Consider the following 21,745-nt stretch of genomic DNA (forward strand, 5'->3'; position numbering starts at 1 on the left):
ATGGTTACTAACCTCATTTCATCCAATGATTCCTTCACCCACTGCCTCCAAGCTCATAGCCCCTTAACACCACACAACCAGCATCAAACTCCTTCCCTTAATCCACAAAGAGGACTGCCCAAGCAGATCCATACTTACTTCATGTTCCTGCCCCACAGAACTTCTCTCTTCTTACTACAACTCAATTTTTTTCACCCCTTGTCCAGTTCCTTCCCACTTACATCCACAATTCTTCTGAGACTTCAGAATTTCCAGTTCGCAGGCTCCCGCTGCCTCCTCTTCACCACAGACCCTCAATCCCTTTACACATCCATCACCTATAAGGATGATCTTAGGACTCTCCATTTCTTACTGGGGGAAAAAAAAAGGCCTGAACAATTCTACCACCGCCCTCCTGGGTGAGTTCATCCTTAATTAGAACTTCTCCTTTAAATCATCCCAGTTTCCTCATGTACGATGGGTAGCCCCAGGTATCCAAATGGTCCACAGTTATGTCTCTTTGTGGGGTACATGGAACATTCTTTGTTCCAATCCTACTCTTGTGAGGTTCTTTATTCCTGAGATGTTTACACTCTTGATGCAACTGCAACACCAACAAAATTTATTAAGCACATTACAATACTTGAAAGGGTTCAGAAAGGATTTACAAGGATGTTGCCAGAGTTGGAGGATCTGATCTACAGGGAGAGGCTGAACAGGCTGGGGCTGTTTTCCCTGGAGCGTCGGAGGTTGAGGGGTGACCTTATGGAGATTTACAAAATTATGAGGGACATGGATAGGATAAACAGACAAAGGCTTTTCCCTGGGGTCGGGGAATCCAAAACTAGAGGGCATAGGTTTAGGGTGAGAGGGGAAAGATATAAGAGACCTTAGGGGCAACTTTTTCACGCAGAGGGTGGTACGTGTATGGAATGAGCTGCCAGAGGATGTGGTGGAGGCTGGTACAATTGCAACATTTAAAAGACATTTAGATGGGTATATGAATAGAAAGGGTTTGGAGGGATATGGGCCGGGTGCTGGCAGGTGGGACTAGATTGGGTTGGTATATCTGGTCGGCATGGACGAGTTGGACCGAAGGGTCTATTTCCATGCAGTACATCTCTATGACTATGACAAATTTTGGAGAAACCCTGAACACACTTCACCGCGCTTACAGAGCATGTAAGGGAAGCTTCCTGAACTAAGGAAACAGTCCTTCCTTTATATAAAATCTTTACATCACAGTCAGTAATGCTCACAAGATAACCCCAGTTACTCCTTCAGTCACATGCCAATCAAGACAATGCAGTGACCATATCATTTCCAGAAACAATGTGATGCAAATCATCCCTTAATGGCTAGATCTGGTGTGAACTGTATTTTTTTGGGTAACTGTAGGGTGCAGTCAGAATTTCAATTGCAATGTTCCAACTGACTTCTGAATAGGGGATGAAAATGTAAATGGCTCTGAATGGTAAGGGAATGGCCATGTAAATGGCTCTGAATAATAGAAGATGATAATGTAATTTCTTTCAATCTGAGCACCAAAGGCATCCCACCCCAGCCTGCAGGTCAGCAAAGCAAGTTAACTCTTTAATATCACATTCTGGCCCCCATCTACAACTCTTTCTCTACAGTATCAGTGACAATCTCTGCTGCTTCCATCTCTCAACCAGAATTGGAAAAACTCAACTTCACTTACAATTTCCACCTTACTATTACCTTCACCTGGTCCATCTCTAAATTCTCCATCCCCTTCTTTGACATTTGTTTTCATTTCAGGAGATGGGTTTGTAGTGGATATTTGGTGGCAAGCCTAAAGACTCCCACAAGTACTTTGACTCGACGTTCTCACATCCTGCTTCCTGTAAAGACTCTACTCCACTCTTCCAGTTTCTCAGTCTCCAGTGCAACTGTTTCAATGATGCCAACTTTCACTAGGGAGCTTCCAAAACATTTGTCTTCCTCAACTGAGGATTTCTCATCAGCATGGTTGACAGAGTCATGTCAGCAGTGTCTTACCCATCTTCCACATTTCAGCCCTTACCCTTTTTTTCCCCTCCCCAAACAGTTATAGGGACCCTTTTCACCCTCACTTACCATCTCATCACCATTTCCACCACCTCCAGCAGGATGGCCCCATCAGACACATTCCCCTCTCCTCCCTCAGCAGTCTTCCACAGGATCCATTCTCACTGGGACACCTGGGTCACCTCCCCACGTACCTGGTACTTTCCTATGCAATTGCAGAAGGTGTAACACCTGCCCACTTACATCCTCCCTCCTCACTATTCAAGACCCCAGATATAAACTTCCAGATGAAGCAATAATTTCCCTGCATGTCACTACACCAGGGAGACCAAGTCCAGACTGGGCAACTGCTTTGCAGAACGGTTAAGTTCTGTCTGCAAAAAATGACCCTGGATGTCCAGTTACCTGTTATTTCAACACACTGCCAGTTCCCTGGCCATCATCTGCCTCATACTATAGTGCTTCAGCACCAACTGGAAAAACCACCTTTTGTTTCCGCTTGGGAATCTGCAATCTTCTGGAGTTATTACGGAGTTTGATCTTTTTAGGACGCGAGTACCTTCTCCCACGTTCTTACCCCAACTCCCACATGCTACAGTTTGTAATCACAGACTGCTACCACAAACAACCCATTGCCAGCCAGTAATGGTCTCCATTAGGAGCTATTCCCAGGTTGACCTTTAGCCACTCCTTTATCTGCCCAACTATTTCTCTCTCTTCAAAATTTGTGAGAAGATTTGTAGCTTGGGTGCTCGTTGTGGTTCTGTTCGCTGAGTGGGAATTTGTGTTGCAGACGTTTCGTCCCCTGTCTAGGTGACATCCTCAGTGCTTGGGAGCCTCCTATGAAGCGCTTCTGTGATCTTTCCTCCGGCATTTGTAGTGGTTTGAGAATCTGCTGCTTCCGGTTGTCAGTTCCAGCTGTCCGTTGCAGTGGCCGGTATATTGGGTCCAGATCGATGTGCTTATTGATTGAATCTGTGGATGAGTGCCATGCCTCTAGGAATTCCCTGGCTATTCTCGGTTTGGTTTGTCCTATAATAGTAGTGTTGTCCCAGTCGAATTCATGTCGCTGGTCATCTGCGCGTGTGGCTACTAAGGATAGCTGGTCGTGTCGTTTCATGGCTAGTTGGTGTTCAGGGATGCGGATCATTAGCTGTCTTCCTGTTTGTCCTAAGTAGTGTTTTGTGCAATCCTTGCATGGGATTTTGTACACTACATTGGTTTTGCTCATGCTGGGTATCGGGTCCTTCGCTCTGGTGAGTTGTTGTCTGAGAGTGGCTGTTGGTTTGTGTGCTGTTATGATGCCATATGTCAAGAGCATTTACGAACTGACAGCCAGACCACTGCGACCACTAAGACTCATAACAGCACAATTCAGCTGGACCGTCTCAGACTCCTCCCTCCCCTTCCTTGACCTTTCCATTTCTATCTCGGGCGACCAACTCAACATGGACATTTACTATAAGCCGACTGACTCCCACAGCTACCTAGACTACACCTGCTCCCACCCTGCCCCCTGTAAAAACGCCATCCCATATTCCCAATTCCTTCGTCTCCGCCACATCTGCTCCCAGGAGGACCAGTTCCAATACCGTACAGCCCAGATGGCCTCCTTCTTCAAGGACTGCAGATTCCCCCCCAGATGTGATCAACAATGCCCTCCACCGCATCTTCTCCACTTCCCACTCCTCTGCCCTTGAGCCCCGCCCCCCAACCGCCACCAGGACAGAACCCCACTGGTTCTCACCTACCATCCCACCAACCTCCATATACAGCATATCATCCGCCGTCATTTCCTCCACCTCCAAATGGACCCCACCACCAGGGATATATTTCCCTCCCCTACCCAAAAAGACCACTCCCTCCATGACTCCCTCGTCAGGTCCACACCCCCCCCACCAACCCAACCTCCACTCCCGGCACCTTCCCCTGCAACCGCAAGAAATGCAAAACTTGCGCCCACACCACCTCCCTTACTTCTCTCCAAGGCCCCAAGGGATCCTCCCATATCCGCCACAAAATCACCTGCACCTCCACACACGTTATCTATTGCATCCGCTGCACCCGATGTGGCCTCCTCTATATTGGGGAGACAGGCCGTCTACTTGCGGAACATTTCAGAGAATACCTCTGGGACACCCGGACCAACCAACCCAACCACCCCGTGGCTCAACACTTTAACTCCCCCTCCCACTCCACCAAGGACATGCAGGTCCTTGGACTCCTCCATCGCCTGACCATAACAACACGACAGTTGGAGGAAGAGCGCCTCATCTTCCGTCTAGGACCACAAGGGATGAACTCAGATTTCTCCAATTTCCTCATTTCCCCTCCCCCCACCTTGTCTCAGTCAAATCCCTCGAACTCAGCACCGCCTTCCTAACCTGCAATCTTCTTCCTGACCTCTCCAGCCTCACCCCACTCCGGCCTATCACCCTCACCTTGACCTCCTTCCACCTATCGCATCTCCAATGCCCCTCCCCCAAGTCCCTCCTCCCTACCTTTTATCTTAGCCTGCTGGACACACTTTCCTCATTCCTGAAGAAGGGCTTATGCCCGAAACGTCGAATTTCTTGTTCATTGGATGCTGCCTGACCTACTGCACTTTTCCAGCAACACATTTTTAAGCTCTAAGATCTTGCAGACCACTGAAGCAACAGTACAGAAGACTTGCACTTCAGACTAGCTGTCAGACTGGCAAAACTATTCCAATATAGCTAGAACCTGATATTGTCAAAAGTGCCGAGGTATGAGACGTCCACAAAAAGCAAGACTAATCCAAATTGGCCAATTTCTGCCCAATCAATGTACTTTTGATCATCAGCCAAATAACCAACAGTGCTTTCAAACAGTACATATCAAGAAATACCTTGCTCAGTTTGGGGTCCACTCGGGCCCCTCACCTCATGACCTCATTATAGCTTTGGTCCAAACATGGATGAAATAGTTGAACTCCAGAAACAACATGAATGTGACTGCTCTTCATATTAAAGCCACATGTGACATTCATTCATAGTCCATCTGGACTATGAAATAATAATAGGACTCTTGGGCCTGCACTAGTATTTAGAAAGATTATGGCTGATCGAGTTGTGGCCATAATTTCACTTTGCTATCTTGCCTTATAACCTTCGACTTCCTTATGGGTCAAGAATTTGTCTAACAATTATTATGAAATTCTGGTGTGCAAATAGTCATGGAGGAATACCATCAGCTTTAACCAGAGGAGAAGAAAAAATTAAGAACATCAGTGCCCTCTTCTGGCCACCTGTATATTAAACTACTGCATACAATAATAGTCTCAATCTTACTGCATTCTTTAGCTACAAAACTTTCAAATAATCACACTGCTAGGCAATGGGATCACCCTGGATGGAATGCGCCTAAATACAGCCAGGACCAATGTCTTTGCTGAAAGACTACCTACCTAATACTATTGAGGAAGATTTTAACTAATTTGGCAAAAAGATGGGAATCAGAAAACAGTAAAGGTGAGATGAGAAAGCTGCAAGCAGCAATAAAATTAGAAATCTCAAAACTTGCGGGGAGCAGATTGATTAAAAATACTAAGTGACAAAGAAAGGTATTAAATTGTATTTGCATTCATAATATGGCTGGCAAGCTGCAGGCAGAAACTGCAGATTTTAAATACAGAAACATACAAAAATAGGAACAACAGTAGACCATTCTACCCTGCTCCAGTATTCAATAGGATCATGGCCAATCATCCAACTCAGTAGCCTCAGCTTTCACCCCATACCCTTGGATATAGTTCTCAGGCTAAAGAGATCAATCTCCATTCTCATGACATGGTTGCATTAAGAGACATGGTGCAGACCAGGAAAGGAATGGGGTTACTAATATAATGAGGAACGACAGAAGAGCAAAAAGGACAGGTTGAGTACTGATTCAGGATGATGTTACAGCACCAAGTTCTAAACAGAAAATCCTTCATATATGGTTTTAGGATAGAATCTAATTGGCTTAAATTGAGAAAGAGACAAGGAGTTGTTACATTACTGGCAGTTTTCTTTAAAATAAAGTTGCAAACAGTGAGGAGATAGCTGAACAAATTTGTATGCAAATTTCTATGGTATGTAACAAAAGTAGAGTAGCAACATTAGGAGACCTTAATTCCCTAATTTAGACTGGGAAAAATCAGCGCAAAACACAGGGAAGAAAAAGAATTTCTGCTGTGTGTACAGGACAACATTCTCAAACAGTATTTCTCCAGCCCAACAGGATCTAGTTCTAGATTTTAAAAGATGGTTGGGCTAAATGACTGTTACAGTTGAAGATCATCCACAACTAACAGTAAATACAACATAATTTGGTTGACAGTATTAATGTAAAGAAAATATCAACAGTGAAAAATGCTGAACTGGAAAACAATCTCAGCAATTTTAGAAGGATCTGACAGATCTATTGAAAAGCTGATTGCAAGATAATGCAGTAATCGAAGAATGGAGAGGATTCAAGAAAGATCTCTTTAAAGTACAAAGTAAGCATACTCCTTTGAAGAGAAAAGATGATGCATATTAGATGAGAAAAGAAAACTACAAAAAAAGGAAAAACTGGATTAAGCTACCATATATACTAGTGTACAGGTCGATCTCATGTATAAGTCGACCTCTTATTTTAGTCAAAAAATCTTGTGTTTTCCATATATCTAGTATATAAGTCAACCCTACTATATTGCATTATAAACCTCTTACAAAGAAAACTGCATGTTCCCATGAATCCACTTAAACATAATTACATTTGTTCATACTGGTGACAGTAATTGCTCTTTATTTACTATATTGCTTCTCTATTCATTCATAACTCTACTTACCGCACTTGGTTTACTACAGCACATTTTGATTTGATTCACTCATTCACTCACTCACTGTTACTAAGTCTATCTGTACTTATTGCACTTTGTTCATTCTGCATTCAATAGTTAATATTGTTAAAACATTAACCATTTTAATTGTGCCTTTATATCAGAATAAAAGTGAGATATATTAGCTACATAACATTATATCTTTAATTCTTTAACAAATTTGTTAATGTAGTTGAGGTTCATAACATACAAGAGTAAATGGGAGGGAAACGGAAGACGCTTGCACATTCAGAATCGAATAACCATTTCATTTTAAGTGTGCCATTATACCAGGCCATTAAGATGTTGAACAGTGTGATTTTGCAGGATTTCAATGAATCTTTGACATGTTAAATTTTCAGACTGGTCTCTTGATTTTATCTGATAATTACCTTCATCGTAATTCACTGTTTTTCTTCTTTATGCAGGATTAGTTGTGCAATCAAATCGACTTTTGCGAATAATACAGTATTTCAAACTGCAGCATGAATTTCAACCCCTCAAAACTTGTGCTCGTGTATTGAACCTTTAAAAATTCTACCTATATACTAGTACATACAGTAAATGTCAGGAGTAGGATTTATTTAATAATCAGGGAGATTACGTAAAGTACAGGAGGCAACGAAAAATGTTAATACAGGAGGCAAAGTCAGTTGCAATGAAAGATCAGCAAGCAACATTAAATTCAACTCAAAAGCATTTTATCAAGAATCACAGGAGTCACGGAGGGTCCTGGGGACTGGACACTGCTTAAAGGAGGGAGGGGGGGCAGAAGACAGGAAATAAGAGGCCACTTAGCCTGACTTCAGTCATTGGCAAGATTCATTATTAATGATGAAATTGTGGAGGACTTAACAGGGCCGAGTCAGCATGGCTTCATCAAGGGGAGATCATGTCTGACAAATGTTAGAATTCTTTGAGAAGGTAATGAGCAAGTTAGCCAAAGGATAACCTGTGGATGGGTTCTGTTTGGATTTCCACAAGGCTTTTGACAAGGTTCCAGAAAGGACGCTGCTAAGCAAGAGCCCATGGTATTAGGGCAAGGTGCTGGAATGGATAAAAGATCGACTGATTTGCAGAGGCAGAGTAAGAATAAATAGGTCTTTTCTAGGATGGCAGCTGGTGACCAGTATAGTTCCGCAGAGGTCAATGTTGAGTCAAAAACTACTCACATTGCACATTAATGAACTGAACAAAGGAATTGTAGACATTGTTACTAAATTTGCAGATCACATCAAGATAGGTAAAGCATCAGGTAGTATTGACGAAACAGGAAGCTGCAGAAGGACTTGGAAAGGCTAGGAGAGTAGGCAGAGAAGGGGCAGATGGCATACATGAAAATGTGAGGTTATATACTTTAGTAGGATAACTTTCTAAATGAGGAAAGGCTTTGGATATTAGAAGCACAAAAGGACTCAGAAGTATAGTTCAGGATTCTCTCAAGAATAGTATGCAGGTCCATTTGGCAGTTGGGAAGACAAATGCAACATTCACATTCATTTCCAAAGTACTAGAATACAAGAGCAGAAGTGTACTGCTGAGGCTATAAAATGCTCAGGTCAGATCTCATCTGGAAAACCGCATGGGCTCCATTTCTAAGGGAAGATGTGCCAATGTTGGAGGGGAACCAGAGGAGGTTTATAAAAATGACCCTAGGGTTTGTCATATGAGGAGCAGTAGAGGACTGGGTCTGTAGTCAGAGGAATTTAGAAGGATGAGGGGGAGGATCTCATTGAGGCTTACAGAATATTTAGAGGCCTGAGTACTGTGGCCAAGATGTTTCAACTTGTAGCAGAGATTAAGACCTGAAGCCACAGCTTTAGTGCGAAGGGACTTGACTTTAGAACTTAAATGAGGAAGATTTTTTTCGCCAGAGGGTGGTAAATCTGTGGGACTCAGTGTTGCAGAAGGCTGTGGAGACCAATTCATGGAGTACGTTTAAGACATAGATAAATGAGTTCTTGATTAGTAAGGGGATAAAGGGTTAAAAGGGAGAAGGAAGGAGAATTGGGTTCAGATTGAATGGTACAGCAGACTCAAATGGGACAAACAACTTAATTCTGCTCCTATATCTTTTGGCCTTGTACAAGTGTAAGCAGTTAGTCAAGGAATGGGTTCCTCCTCTTAAGCATCCAAAGAAAAATGATCTTTAAAAACAGGACATATCTAAAATGTTAAGTGTGCACTTTGCAAATGAAGGCAGATAATTTGGAGATTATAACAAAAGGAGCAAGAGAGGTTGTGAACAGAATACAAGTTAAAAAGCTTACTACTGAAAGTTGGTATGTTACCTGGACCACATCACTAAAAGCATAGATAAAAATACAATGGCATTGGTCACAACCATTCAATCATCACAGGACACAAAAGTAGTGCTAAAAGACAATGGGAGGAAATGTCCCAATGGTATTGTGGCTAGACTATTAATCCAGAGACCTAAGTAATGTCCTGGGGACCTAGATATGAATCAGGCCATGGCAGTTAATGGAATGTGAATTCACTAAAAATTGGAAATTAAAAATGTCTAACAATGACCATGGAACCATTACGGATAGTCAGGAAAACTCATCTGGTTCACTAATGTCGTACAGAGATGTACAGAACAGAAACAGACCCCTCAGTCCAACTTGTCCACACCGACCAGATATTCTAAATTAATCTAATCCCATTGCCAGTATTTGGCCCCCCTCCTTCTGAACCCTTTCTACTCATACACCCACCCAGATGCCTTTGAAATGTTATAACTGTATCAGCTTCCATCACCCTGCTCTTGCCTAAATGTGACGCTAGATGCACAGCAATGTGGCTGACACTCAACTGTACTCTCGGTAATTAGGGATAGACAATGAATGCTGGAAGAGCACAACAGTTCAGGCAGCATCCGAGGAGCAGTAAAATCAACATTTCGGGCAAAAGCCCTTCATCAGGAATACAGGCAGAGAGCCTGAAGCGTGGAGAGATAAGTAAGAGAGGGTGGGGGTGGGGAGAAAGTAGCATAGAGTACAATAGTGAGTGGGGAGGGGGTGATGGTGATAGGTCGGGGGTGGGGGGGGGGGGAGAAGAGGGTGGAGTGGATAGGTGGAAAAAAAGATAGGCAGGTAAGACAAATCAAGGGGACAGTGCTGAGCTGAGTTTGGAACTGCGGTGAGGTGGGGGAAGGGGAAATGAGGAAACTGTTGAAGTCCACATTGATGCCCTCAGGTGTCTGGTGGGGAGGGAGCAGCGAATGAGGCCCAGGACCTCCATGTCCTCAGCAGAGTGAGAGGGAGAGTTGAAATGTTGGGCCACAGGGCGATGTGGTTGATTGGTGCGGGTGTCCTGGAGATGTTCCCTAAAGCACTCTGCTAGGAGGCGTCCAGTCTCCCCAATGTAGAGGTGACGGCATCGGGAGCCTAGCCAGCAACACTCATCCTCTGAGTGAATACAAAAAAATAGACTGTAGGGCTGCTAATGTTACAGAGAGGGTACAGGAAAGGTATAAATCAGGTAATTACAGACCTGTCAGCTGAATAGAATTGACGGAAACCATTATTGGAAGTCATTTTCCTGGGGACTGGAGATTTATAACCAATGGTGTGCAACAAGGATCAGTGCGAGGTCCACTGCTTTTCATAATTTATATAAAATTATTCTGATTTGAATATAGGAGGTATGGTTAATAAGTTTGCAGAAGACACCAAAGCTGGTGCTACAATGGACTGTGAAGGTTATCTCAGGGTACAAAGGGACCTTGATCGGATGGGCCAAGAAGTGACAGATGGGAGTTTATTCTAGATAAATGTGAGGTGTTGCATTTAGGTCAGGCAAACCAGTGCAGACCTTGTACAGTTAATGGTAGGGCCCTGGGGAGGGTTGCTGAACAAGAGACCCAGGGATACAGGTGCATAAATGCTTGAAAGTGGATTTGAAGGTAGACAGGTGATGGCGATATTTGGCACTTGCCTTCATTGGTCAATGCACTGAATATAGGAGTTGGGATATCATGTAACAGCTGTACAAAACATTGGTTAGGCCACTTTTAGAATACTGCATTTCATTCCTGGTCTCCCTACCATAGGAAAGATGTTATCAAACGTGAAAGTATCAGAAAAGATTTATAAGGATATTGCCAGGATTGGGGATTTGAACTACTGGGAGAGGCTGAAAAGCAGGGCTTTTTGCCCCTGGAGCATTGGAGGCTGAAGGGTGACCTTATAGAGGTTTATAATTCATAAGGGGCATACACATGGTCAACAACCAGGGTAGGCTATCCAAAACTACAGGGCAGAAGTTTAAGGCGAGGGGAAAGATTTAACAGGGACCAGAGGGGCAGCTTTTTCCACGCAGAAGCCGGCGCCTGTATGCAACAAGCTATCCAAGGCAAGTCGTGGAGGCAGGTATGATTACAACATTTTAAAGCCATCATGATGCGTACAAGAATTGAAAGGGTTTAGAGGGATATAGGCTAAATGCTGGTAAATAGGACTAGATCAGTTTGGGATATCTGTTGGCGCAGAAGAGTTGGATGGAAGGATGTGTTTCCATGCTTTATACCTGTAAGTACAACTTAGTAGAATTAAAAGTGCATATTTCAGATACAAGCTTGTTAATATAAGCAATGTCTTCCTAACATTACTTAATTCATTGATATGGTAACAGAAGGTCGATAAGGTACAGCAATGTTTGTTATAGGATTTTTATACGGCACATCATTTCAAGTTTGAGAAACTTCGCAGTTCTGTTCTACCTTTGCTAGGCTAAGTTACTTGTCTTTCAATCACAGCCTTGTCCAAAATAAAGTAAACATAACAGTCTGGCCAAGGTCACAGAAAAACAGATCAGGGAGAATGTCACAAATTAATTTGCTATCAAGTTTCATCACACTGTATTCACTACAGTTTACAATGGAATTGCCAACAAACAAAAAAAGGCAACAATAATAATATTTATGTCAAAATTAGGAGACATTGGAGTTTTTATGAACGACTGAAATGTCAGCAACTGTCACACTAGGAAACTTGCAGGTTTTCTGGTTCATTTATGTTGAGTAATATATATAGATAGGTCCACAATTTTCTTACCCATTGGTAGATGTGGTGAAGGAAAACGATAGAAGTTGATTCCAGAACGGATCATTCTCTGATATGGTTTCTGTGCCAGCAAGACGTTGAAGGTAGCTGTTATTTGCAAGCTCAGCAATGCTGCTGCTGTTTGCTCCCATCTCCAACTTGTGCAAAAGACCCAGTTCGATTTATACCATCACTGCTTTAATTATAACCTAAATGGAAAGAAAACACCACTGACTGATTGCAGAAAATGCATCGACATCAATCCATTTGCTTCCATTACCCATCCAAATTTGGAATAAGCCTGAAGTTCACTATGGGTAATGTTCCTGTTCAGTTGCAAGAAAGTCTGTGATAAATGTGAGCATAGTCATGCAAAAGGATTTAAAGGGACCACACATTAGAAAGATAAATCTCACACACTAAATTTTAATGGAAACTTGTAGATATTTCTAATAACCACTAATGCCTCTACAATCTGTTCAGCTATCTCTTTTAGAACTCTGAAGTACAGTCATCCAGTCTGGGTGTTTTATCTGCTTCAGACCTTTCAGCTTCCTCAGCACTTTGTCTTTAATGATGGCCACTACATTTACTTCTGCCACTGACTCTCAAAGTTCTGTTATGCTGCTGATGTCTTCCACTCTGCAGATTGATGCAAAGTACTGTTCAGTTCTTCCACTATTTCTTTGTTCTCATTATCACTTCTCAGCATTCAATTTCCAGCGGTCCAAGGTTCACTCTTACCTTTTACATCTTTTTTAAAAACTTGCAATTTTATTTTAAAATGTTACGATCTAGCTAGTTTACCTTCATTTTTAAAAATGTCCCAATCTTCTGGCTGACCACTATCACCACCTTGTATGCTTTTCCTTGTGCTTTTACGTTGTCTTGGATTTTCATTGTCCTCCTCTTAATGTGTTTCTCCTTCCTTGGGTTAAATTTCTGCTCTGCCTCCCAAATTGTCCCCAGTAACTCCTGCCAAAGCTGCTGTTCTGTCTTCCCTGCTAGACTACTCTCCCAATCAACCCTGACCAGCTCCTCCCTCACGTCTCTGTTACCTTTACTACATTCTAATATCATTATATTAGATTCCAGCTTGTCCCTCTCAAAAAAAGGGTGAATTCTATCATATTTTGTTCACTGCACCTGACTAGTTGCTTCACCTTAAGTTCCCTACGGAAATCTGCCTCATTCCACACCACCAAATCTAGAGCTGCCTGTTCCCTAGTGGACTCCACCACAAGCTACTCCAATAAAAAAAATGATTTGTTCACATTGCACAAATTCCTTTCTTTGATATCAACTACCAACCTGATTTTCCAAGTTCATTGAAGCCCACCACATTTCCCTCCCCACAATGTGTCTACTGCTAAGAGGTCTGTTCACAACTTCCATCAGGGTCTTTTTACTTTTGCATTTCCTAAACTCCTGTTAAGCTACAAGGAAGTCAGAAAGCTATGCTGCAGGTCTTGTTCTGTGATAAATGTGAGCATGTGAGAGGATTCAAAGGGACTACACATTAAAAAGATAAATCACACACACTAACTAGATTTTAAAGGGAGCTTTTAGGTATTTCTAATAACCATGAATACCTCTACAATCTCTTCAGCTCTCTCTTTTAGAACTCTGAAGTACAGTCATCCAGTTGACACCTTTCAAAACTTTTCACTATCGATTTAATTTAATTTCTTACTAAGAAGTCAAGTCCACCCCCTTTGCACTTTTGCCTATCCTTTTGATAGGACATGCAACCTTTCGAAAAGATACCCATCCTTGGATATTTAGTTCCCAGCCCTGAACCCCTTACACCCATTTCTCTGTGACACTCCATGTCATATCTACCAATTGCATCTGGACTACAATCTCATTTATCTTATTTTGTACGCTGCATGCATTTAACTACAAACAGCCTCAAGTTTACAATCTCTCTTCTTGCAACTGCCCCCTTACCTCCTATGTCTAAATCTTCCTCATCCTTTCCATATTCCCTGTCCTATTATTTATTCTGAAAACTTTAATATCAGCTGAGAAACTCCCCTTCACTTTAACCCTTTGCGTAACTTTCCATGTAACAAAATCCACCTCATTATTTAGTTTAAAGCCCTATCTACAGTCCTAGTTATGAGATTTGCTAGGACTCTGGCCCTGGCATGATTCAGGTGGAGCTCAGCCCATTGAAATAACTCCCTCTTTCCCCAGTACTCCTACCACCAATATCCCATGAATTTGATCCCATTTCTCCCAGACCAATCTTTGGGCTTCAGGATTACCTTTGATTCTGATGACCCTGTGTCAATTTGCTCGTGGCTCAGGTGGTAATGGACAGATCACCATTTGTTTGGTCCTGATTTTTAATTTAGTCCTTAGCTGCTCACATTTTCTCAGCACAACCTCCTCTCCTTATATTGTTGGGACCTACATGAACAAAGACAACTGGATCTTTTCCTTCCTACTCCAAGCTCCACTGTAGCACACAAAATATCCAGGCAGGCAAAGCAGCCTTCAGGACACCCACTTCTGGCCACACAGACTATTGGATCTTCAGGGGACTAGACAATCTCTGATTACAACTATAATTTCTTTTTACTCCCACCTCTTGAATATACGCTGTGTGCATTTAAGTACAACAGCCTCAAGTTTACAATCTCTCTTCTTGCAGCTACCCCTTACCTCCTATGCCTGAATCTTCCTCATCCTTTCCATAGCACTTTAGTCAGTTTGCACATTCTCCCTATGCTCGCTCTCATCCACAATGGGAACAAGAATCTCAAACCTGCCAGACATGCTCAAGGGCTGAGACTCCTTCAGACTCCTCTAACTAGCTCACTCGTAGTCACACAGAGTCATAGAGATGTACAGCATGGAAATGGACCCTTCGGTCCAACCCCTTCATGCTGACCAGATATCCCAACCCAATCTAGTCCCACCTGCCAGCACCCAGCCCATATCCCTCCAAACCCTTCTTATTCATAGACCCATCCAAATGCCTCTTAATTGTTGCAGTTGTACAGCCTCCACCACCTCCTCTGGCAGCTCATTCCATACCCTCTGTGTGAAAAAGTTGCCCCTTAGGTCTCTTTTATATCTTTCCCCTCTCACCCTAACCTATGCCCGCTAGCACTGGACTCCTCGATCCCAGGGAAACGACTTTGCCTATTTATCTTATCCATGCCCCTCAATCTTGTAAACCTCTATAAAGGTCACCCCTCAGCCTCCAATGCTCCACGGAAAACAGCCCCAGCCTGTCAGTCTCTCCTTATAGCTCAAATCCTCCAACAGGCAGAAACTGGGGCACCTAACTTGGAACATGACAGAAATGTGGAAGTTGTTTAGACAGTACTTGCTGATAGTGCTGGATAGGTTTGGCCCACTGAGGCAAGGAAGGGATGGTAGGCTGAAGGAACCGTGGGTGACAAGGAATGTGGAATATCTAGACAAGAGGAAGGACACTTACTTAAGGTTGAGGAGGCAAGGATCAGACAGGGCTTTAGAGAGTTAGAAGGTAGCCAGGAAGGAACTGAACAATGGACTTAGGAGAGTGAGAAGGGGCATGAATAAGCTTTAGGATTTAAGGAAAACCCTAAGGCATTCTACACTTATGTGAGGAACAAGAGGATGGCCAGAGTAAGGGTAGGACTGATCAGGGATAGTGGAGGGAACTTGTATCTGCAGTCAGAGGAGGTGGGGAGGTCCTTAATGAATACTTTGCTTCAGTATTCACTACTGCAAGGGACTTTGACATTTGGGAGGAAAGCATGAAACAAGCTGATATGCTCAAACAGGTTGATATTAAGGAGGAGGATGTGCTGAAACTTTTGTAAAACATAAGGATAGATGAGTCCCCTGGGTCAGATGGGATATATCCAAGGTTACTACAGGAAGCAAGGGAAGAGATTGCTGCATCTTTGGCAATGATCTTTGCGACCTTACTGTCTACTTGAGTGACTGCAGGGTGGGAAATATTATTCTCATTAAAGAAAGGGAACAGGGAAAGCCTGGTGAATTACAGACCAGTCAGTCTTACATCTTTGGTGGGAAAATTATTGGAGAAGATTCTGAATACAGTCAATGTAGGGTACATGGATTCGACGACACAAAGGTTGGTGAAGTTGTGGATAGTGTGGAGGGCTGTTATAGGTTGCAACAGGACAGCAATGGGATGCAGACCTAGGCTGAGAAGTGGCAAACGGAGTTCAACCTGTAAAAGTATAGAGCGATTCATTTTGGACGGTTGTATCTAAATGCAGAATACAGGGTTAAAGGCAGGATTCTTGGCAATGCAGAGGAACAGAGGGATCTTGGGGTCCATGTCCACTCTTTGGGGCAGTATGGTGGCTCAATGGTTAGCACTGCTACCTCACAATGGCAGGGACCTAGGTTTGATTCCAGCCTCCGGCTACTGTGTGTGGATTGTACACATTCTCCCAGTGTCTGCTTGGGTTTCCTCAGTGTGCTCCGGTTTCCTCCCGCAATCCAAAGATATGCCAGTTATGTGAATGGGCCATGCTAAATTGTCCATTGTGTTCAGGGATGTGGAGGTCAAGTGCATTTGTCAGGTGTAAATATAAGATAGGAGAATGGGTCTGGGTGGGTAACTCTTCAGAGGTTCAGTGTGGACTTGTTGGGTCAAAAATGCCTGCTCCCACACTGGAGGGATTCTATGCTCTTCTTTGCCCTCAAAGTTGCCATCTAAGTTGATAGGGTTGTTAAGGCGGCTTTTAGTGTGTTGGCTTTCATTAACAGGGGATTGAGTTTAAGAGCCATGAAGTTATGCTGTAACTCTATAGAGCTCTAGTTAGACCACATTTGGAATATTGTGTTCAGTTCTGGTTGCCTCATTACAAGGAGGATGTGAAAGCTTTAGACAAGGTGCAGAAGAGCTTTACCAGGATGCTGCATGGACTGGAGAGCATGTCTTACGAAGAAAGGTTGAGGGAGCTCAGTCTTTTCTCATTGGAGTAAAGGAGGATGACAGGTGACTTGATCAAGGTGTACATAATGATGAGGCATAAATAGAGTCAATAGTCAGACTTTTCCAGGAAAGAAATTACTTTTACAAGGGGGCACAATTTTCAGGTGATTGGAGGAAGATTTAGGGGAAATGTCAGAGTGTTGGGTGCATAGAAAGCACTGCCAGCGGTAGTAATAGAATCAGATACATTAGGGACATTTAAGCAACTCTTGGATAGGCACATGGATGTTAGTAAAATGTAGGTAGTTTGATCTTAGAGTAGGATAAAAGGTCAGCACAACATGAATGGCCAAAGGGCCTGTACTGTGCTATACTGTTCTATGTTACTTCTGTGCTGAACCTCTGGTCTTAATTTAATTTATCCTGTTAACCTTACAAGTTGTGAGCCATATATAAAGAAAAATGCTCCTCTTCCTTTCTGCACTTCCCCAAACTATAATCATGCAGGTTGTCTCACACCCTGGATGTGATCTCTCTTTCCTGATTATGTAAAACTTAACATTCTGGTTGCACTCTCTGAAATCTTCCTCCTTTAGTCCACGGGTAACATATTGGACAGAATCAGTTACTATTTTCAGAGGAAGGAACTTGTCAGCAGTTTGTTCCTATCTTACTGTCACACACTCCTCCATGACTGACTGATATACTTTACATCAGTGATAATACCAGGTGCAGCTGAATTGTAGATATCTACTTTTAATTTTATAGATTTTCTATCATCTTATCTGCACCTAGTTACACATCCATCAGCAGCTGCAATTTTTCCAAACTGGTTATTTCACAATTATACAGCAAGCAAGGAGACCATTCCATTCGTCGTAGCCATGTCAGCTCTTTGAAGAAGCTATAGAAATAAATTCCGCTCCTGCCACCCCTACACACTTGTAGGCTTGCACATTTTTAAGTATCTATCAAACTTCTGTTCAAAAAAAAAACATGCAAACCAGACATTGTTTTTCCAGACAGGAAGACTACATCAATCACATCCAAGACTTTCAGGTGGCACGGTGGCTCAATGGTTAGCATTGCTGCCTCACAGCACCAGGGACGTAGGTTCCATTCCAGCGTTCACTGTCTGGGTGGAGTTTGCACATTCTCCCACTGTCTGCGTGGGTTTCCTCCGGGTACTCCGGTTTCCTCCCACAATCCAAAGATGTGCAGATCAGGTGAATTGACCACGCTAAATTGCCCATAGTGTTAGGTACATTAGTCAGAGGGAAATGTAGGGGAATGGGTCTGGTTGGGATACTCCGAGGGTTGGTGTGGACTTGTTGGGTCAAATGGCCTGTTTCCACACTGTACGGAATTTAATCTAATCAAGTCTATCTAGTCTTATCCTTTCTAGAAACATACATACACAGGGGCCAACAAAAATGCCAAGCAATGACAATCCCCAAATTAGAGATAGACATTCTCACGATCACCCCTTGACATTCAAAGGAAAAGCTAATACCATAAGCCACAGACCATTCAACCCATTAAGTCTCCTTTGCCATTCAATGAGATGTTTGCTCTGATAATCCTCAACTCCATTTTCTGATCTATGCTCATAACCTTTGATTCCCTTACTGAATACAGTGAAGGAGTTTAGTAAGTGTGTGTAGTTGCCTGTTGAGATAGGTCTACAGGTGGAGATTGCAGGGAAGGGGAAGGAAATATTTATTCTTGATATGCTAACCATCATAACTGTGGAGTAGGTTTGATGGATCACTCATCAACTTCTTACATTCACATATTCAGTAGAGATGCAGGAAGCTGGTTTTGTTTTCAGTATGCCTAAGACAGAGACAGGATATCTCCCCTTCATGATGAACAGTAACAGTTCAAGGCAGCAGCTCAACACCAATTAGGGCTCAGCAATAAATGTTGGCCTGACAAAGATTCATACATCTGCAAATGTGTTGCTGGTCAAAGCACAGCAGGTTAGGCAGCATCTCAGGAATAGAGAATTCGACGTTTCGAGCATGAGGGATTCCTGATGAAGGGCTCATGCTCGAAACGTCGAATTCTCTATTCCTGAGATGCTGCCTAACCTGCTGTGCTTTGACCAGCAACACATTTGCAGCTGTGATCTCCAGCATCTGCAGACCTCATTTTTTACTCAAAGATTCATACATGGATGAATTAAAAAGACAGCTACTCAGAAGCCAAGATGAAAGCATCAAGGTTAAATGATAATATCCATGATGCTCAAATGGTCAACTGAGAATGTCTGATAGTTTTGCCTCTCTCAAAAAATCCCAGCGACCTAGAATATAAGTACAAGTCATGTCCTTCAGGGTAAGAGGGAAGGTTATACAGTTATAGCAATGCACTAGTTATGATACCAGACTGTACACCCCGAGTACTACCCCCACTCCCCAAATGTATCTCTTAGCCCTGGCCCACGAGCCTCATTCCTGATGAAGGGCTTATGCCCAAAACGTCGATTCTCCTGCTCTTTGGATGCTGCTAGACCTGCTGTGTTTTCCCAGCAACACACTCTTAACTCTGACCTCCAGCATCTGCAGACCTCACTTTCACCTGCATGATATCAGACTAACAAAGGTCACAAATTCAAATTCCACTAAAAACAAAGTACCACCAGAAAAAGTAATGAAAATTGCTAGCTATCAGAAATACTCAATAGATTTCAGTTACACATCATATAACTTACATTTAGCTCGGTGATGAGTCATACTGGACTCCTAATCATTAACCATGTTCTTCTCGCCACAGATGTTGTCAGGCCTGCTGAGTTTATTCAGCATTTTCTATTTATATTTCAAATCTCTAACATCCACAGTATTTTGCTTTTATGTAAAAACACAAAAAATATTGTCTTCTCAGTGCCACACATGACTCAAAAACAAAGAACAATTGCTACACTAATTAGGTTATTCCACACACTTAATTTGAGAAAACAAAATGAGGGGTATTAGAAAAACTCCAGGAAGGGTAAATTCAAAAGCAACAAAGGAAACGTCAACCTCTAATCATTACTAACAAAGTTACTACCCCACCTTTTCCTGGCTTCATGACCGTCCTAAAATGTTCTGTAACCTTCAATATTCCATCAGTGTCATCCTGCCATCATCTCTCTGTAATGGCTATCAGGTTATTTTTATTTATTTGTTCATCTGTTTTGCTTGGAATTGAATTGAATTTATTGCCACGTGTACCGAGGCGCAGTTAAAAGCTTTGTCTTGTGAGCAATACAAGCAGGTCACAGTTAAGTAGCATAGATAAGTAAATAATAGGTAAACAGCAGCAAAAACAAAAACAGGTACAGGGAAATGTTAAGAGTTTGAGAGTCCATTCAGTAGAGTAGAAACTGGTTTCGAAACCAGCTGGTATACACGCTCAGGCTTCTGTACCTTTTCCCCGATGGCAGAGGTTGTAAAAAACATTGCCAAGGTGGATCTTTGAGAATGCTGGCAGCCTTTCCTTGACAGCGGGCCTGGTAGGTGGATTCTATAGATGGGAGGTTGGCCCTTGAGACTGTCCGGGCCAAGTTCACCACTCTCTGTAACAGTCTCCGATCTTGAATGTACAGGTGCCATACCAGGTAGTGATAGATCCAGACAGAGTGCTCTCGATGGCTCACCTATAAAAGTTGGCAAGGGTATTCATCATAATGCCAAATTTCCTCAGCTGCCTGAGGAAGAGACTTTGTTGGGCCTTTGTAACCAGTAAGTCCAAATGAAGAGCCCAAGAAAGCTTGTGGTGAATGACCATTCCCAGGAACTTGACACACTCCACTCACTCCACCTCTGGTGCTGTTAATGTGTTGGGGGGCATGAGTAACATCCCGTCAAAAGTCAATAATGAGTTCCTTGGTTTTGTCGGCTTGAGAGCTAGGTTGTTCTCAGTGCATCCTTTTCCCAGCAGGTCTTCCACCTCCTGTCTGTAGTCTGTTTCGTCACCATCTGAGATTCAACCGACTATGGTGGTGTCATCAGCGAACTTGTAAATGGCATTAGTCTGATATTTGGTGATGCAGTCATGGATATACAGTGAGTACAGTAGGGGACTAAGTATGCACACTGGGAGGGCTCCAGTGTTGAGTGTTAGTGAGGAGGAAATATTGTCCTCAGTCGTCACTGATTGTGGCCAGTGGGTCAGGAAACTAAGGATCCAGTTGCAGAGAGTGGGGCTTAGACAGAGATCGCTAAGTTTAGTAATCAATCAAGTCTTGAGGGGATAATAGTGTTGAAGGCTGAACTGTAGTCAATGAGTAGGATTCTTACGTAGCTGTTCTTGGTGTCAAGATGTTCTAGGGAGGAGTGAAGGGCAAGTGAGTATCTGACGTGGATCTGTTAATCCGATAGGCAAATTGGAATGGATCATGGGTAGTGGGGAGGCTGGAGTTGATTAATGCCATGACCAGCCTTTCAAAGCACTTCATGTCCACCGAAGTTAGGGCCACTGGGAAGTGGTCATTGAAACATGCTGCATGAGCCTTTTTAGGCAAAGGGATGATGTTGGCCATCTTGAAAGAGGCAGGGACAGTGGCCTGCTGCCGGGAGAGGTTGAGTGCGTGGTCTGATACTCCATCTGGTCCCATCACTTTCCTTTGATTCACACAAAGGAAAACTGATCTGACTTCTGACGCAATGACTGTTGGAATAGGTTTGTCAGTACTTGTCAGAATAGGTCCTTCAAAGTCCACGTGCATTCAGTTTTTTTTTTAAGTTTTATTCTTTTTGTAACCTCTCATCTTATCTGGTGATGTACACTGAATTTTTACTATGTCCCTTCCTGTCACAGTATGTTTATCATTTCTCATAAAAGTAGCTTGCTCTTTTGCCTCATCTCTGCTCTTTCATTTACCACACCTTTATGAATTTAATCCTTCATTCCAAAGAATAA

General features: G+C 42.9%; 1 protein-coding gene across 2 annotated transcripts in view; it reads right to left on the reverse strand.

Annotated features, from left to right (window-relative positions):
* Positions 1–21,745, reverse strand: part of dym (dymeclin) — a 488,802-nt gene that overhangs the window by 451,678 nt on the left and 15,379 nt on the right. For both annotated transcript variants that reach the window (XM_060828960.1, XM_060828953.1), the window contains exon 3: positions 11,935–12,131. In XM_060828960.1, the coding sequence (XP_060684943.1) occupies positions 11,935–12,074 (140 nt within the window). In that variant the 5' untranslated portion in view covers positions 12,075–12,131. The remainder of the gene's footprint in view (positions 1–11,934; positions 12,132–21,745) is intronic.

Source organism: Hemiscyllium ocellatum, chromosome 1 (assembly GCF_020745735.1).
Source record: "Hemiscyllium ocellatum isolate sHemOce1 chromosome 1, sHemOce1.pat.X.cur, whole genome shotgun sequence".
Lineage (NCBI taxonomy): Eukaryota > Metazoa > Chordata > Chondrichthyes > Orectolobiformes > Hemiscylliidae > Hemiscyllium > Hemiscyllium ocellatum.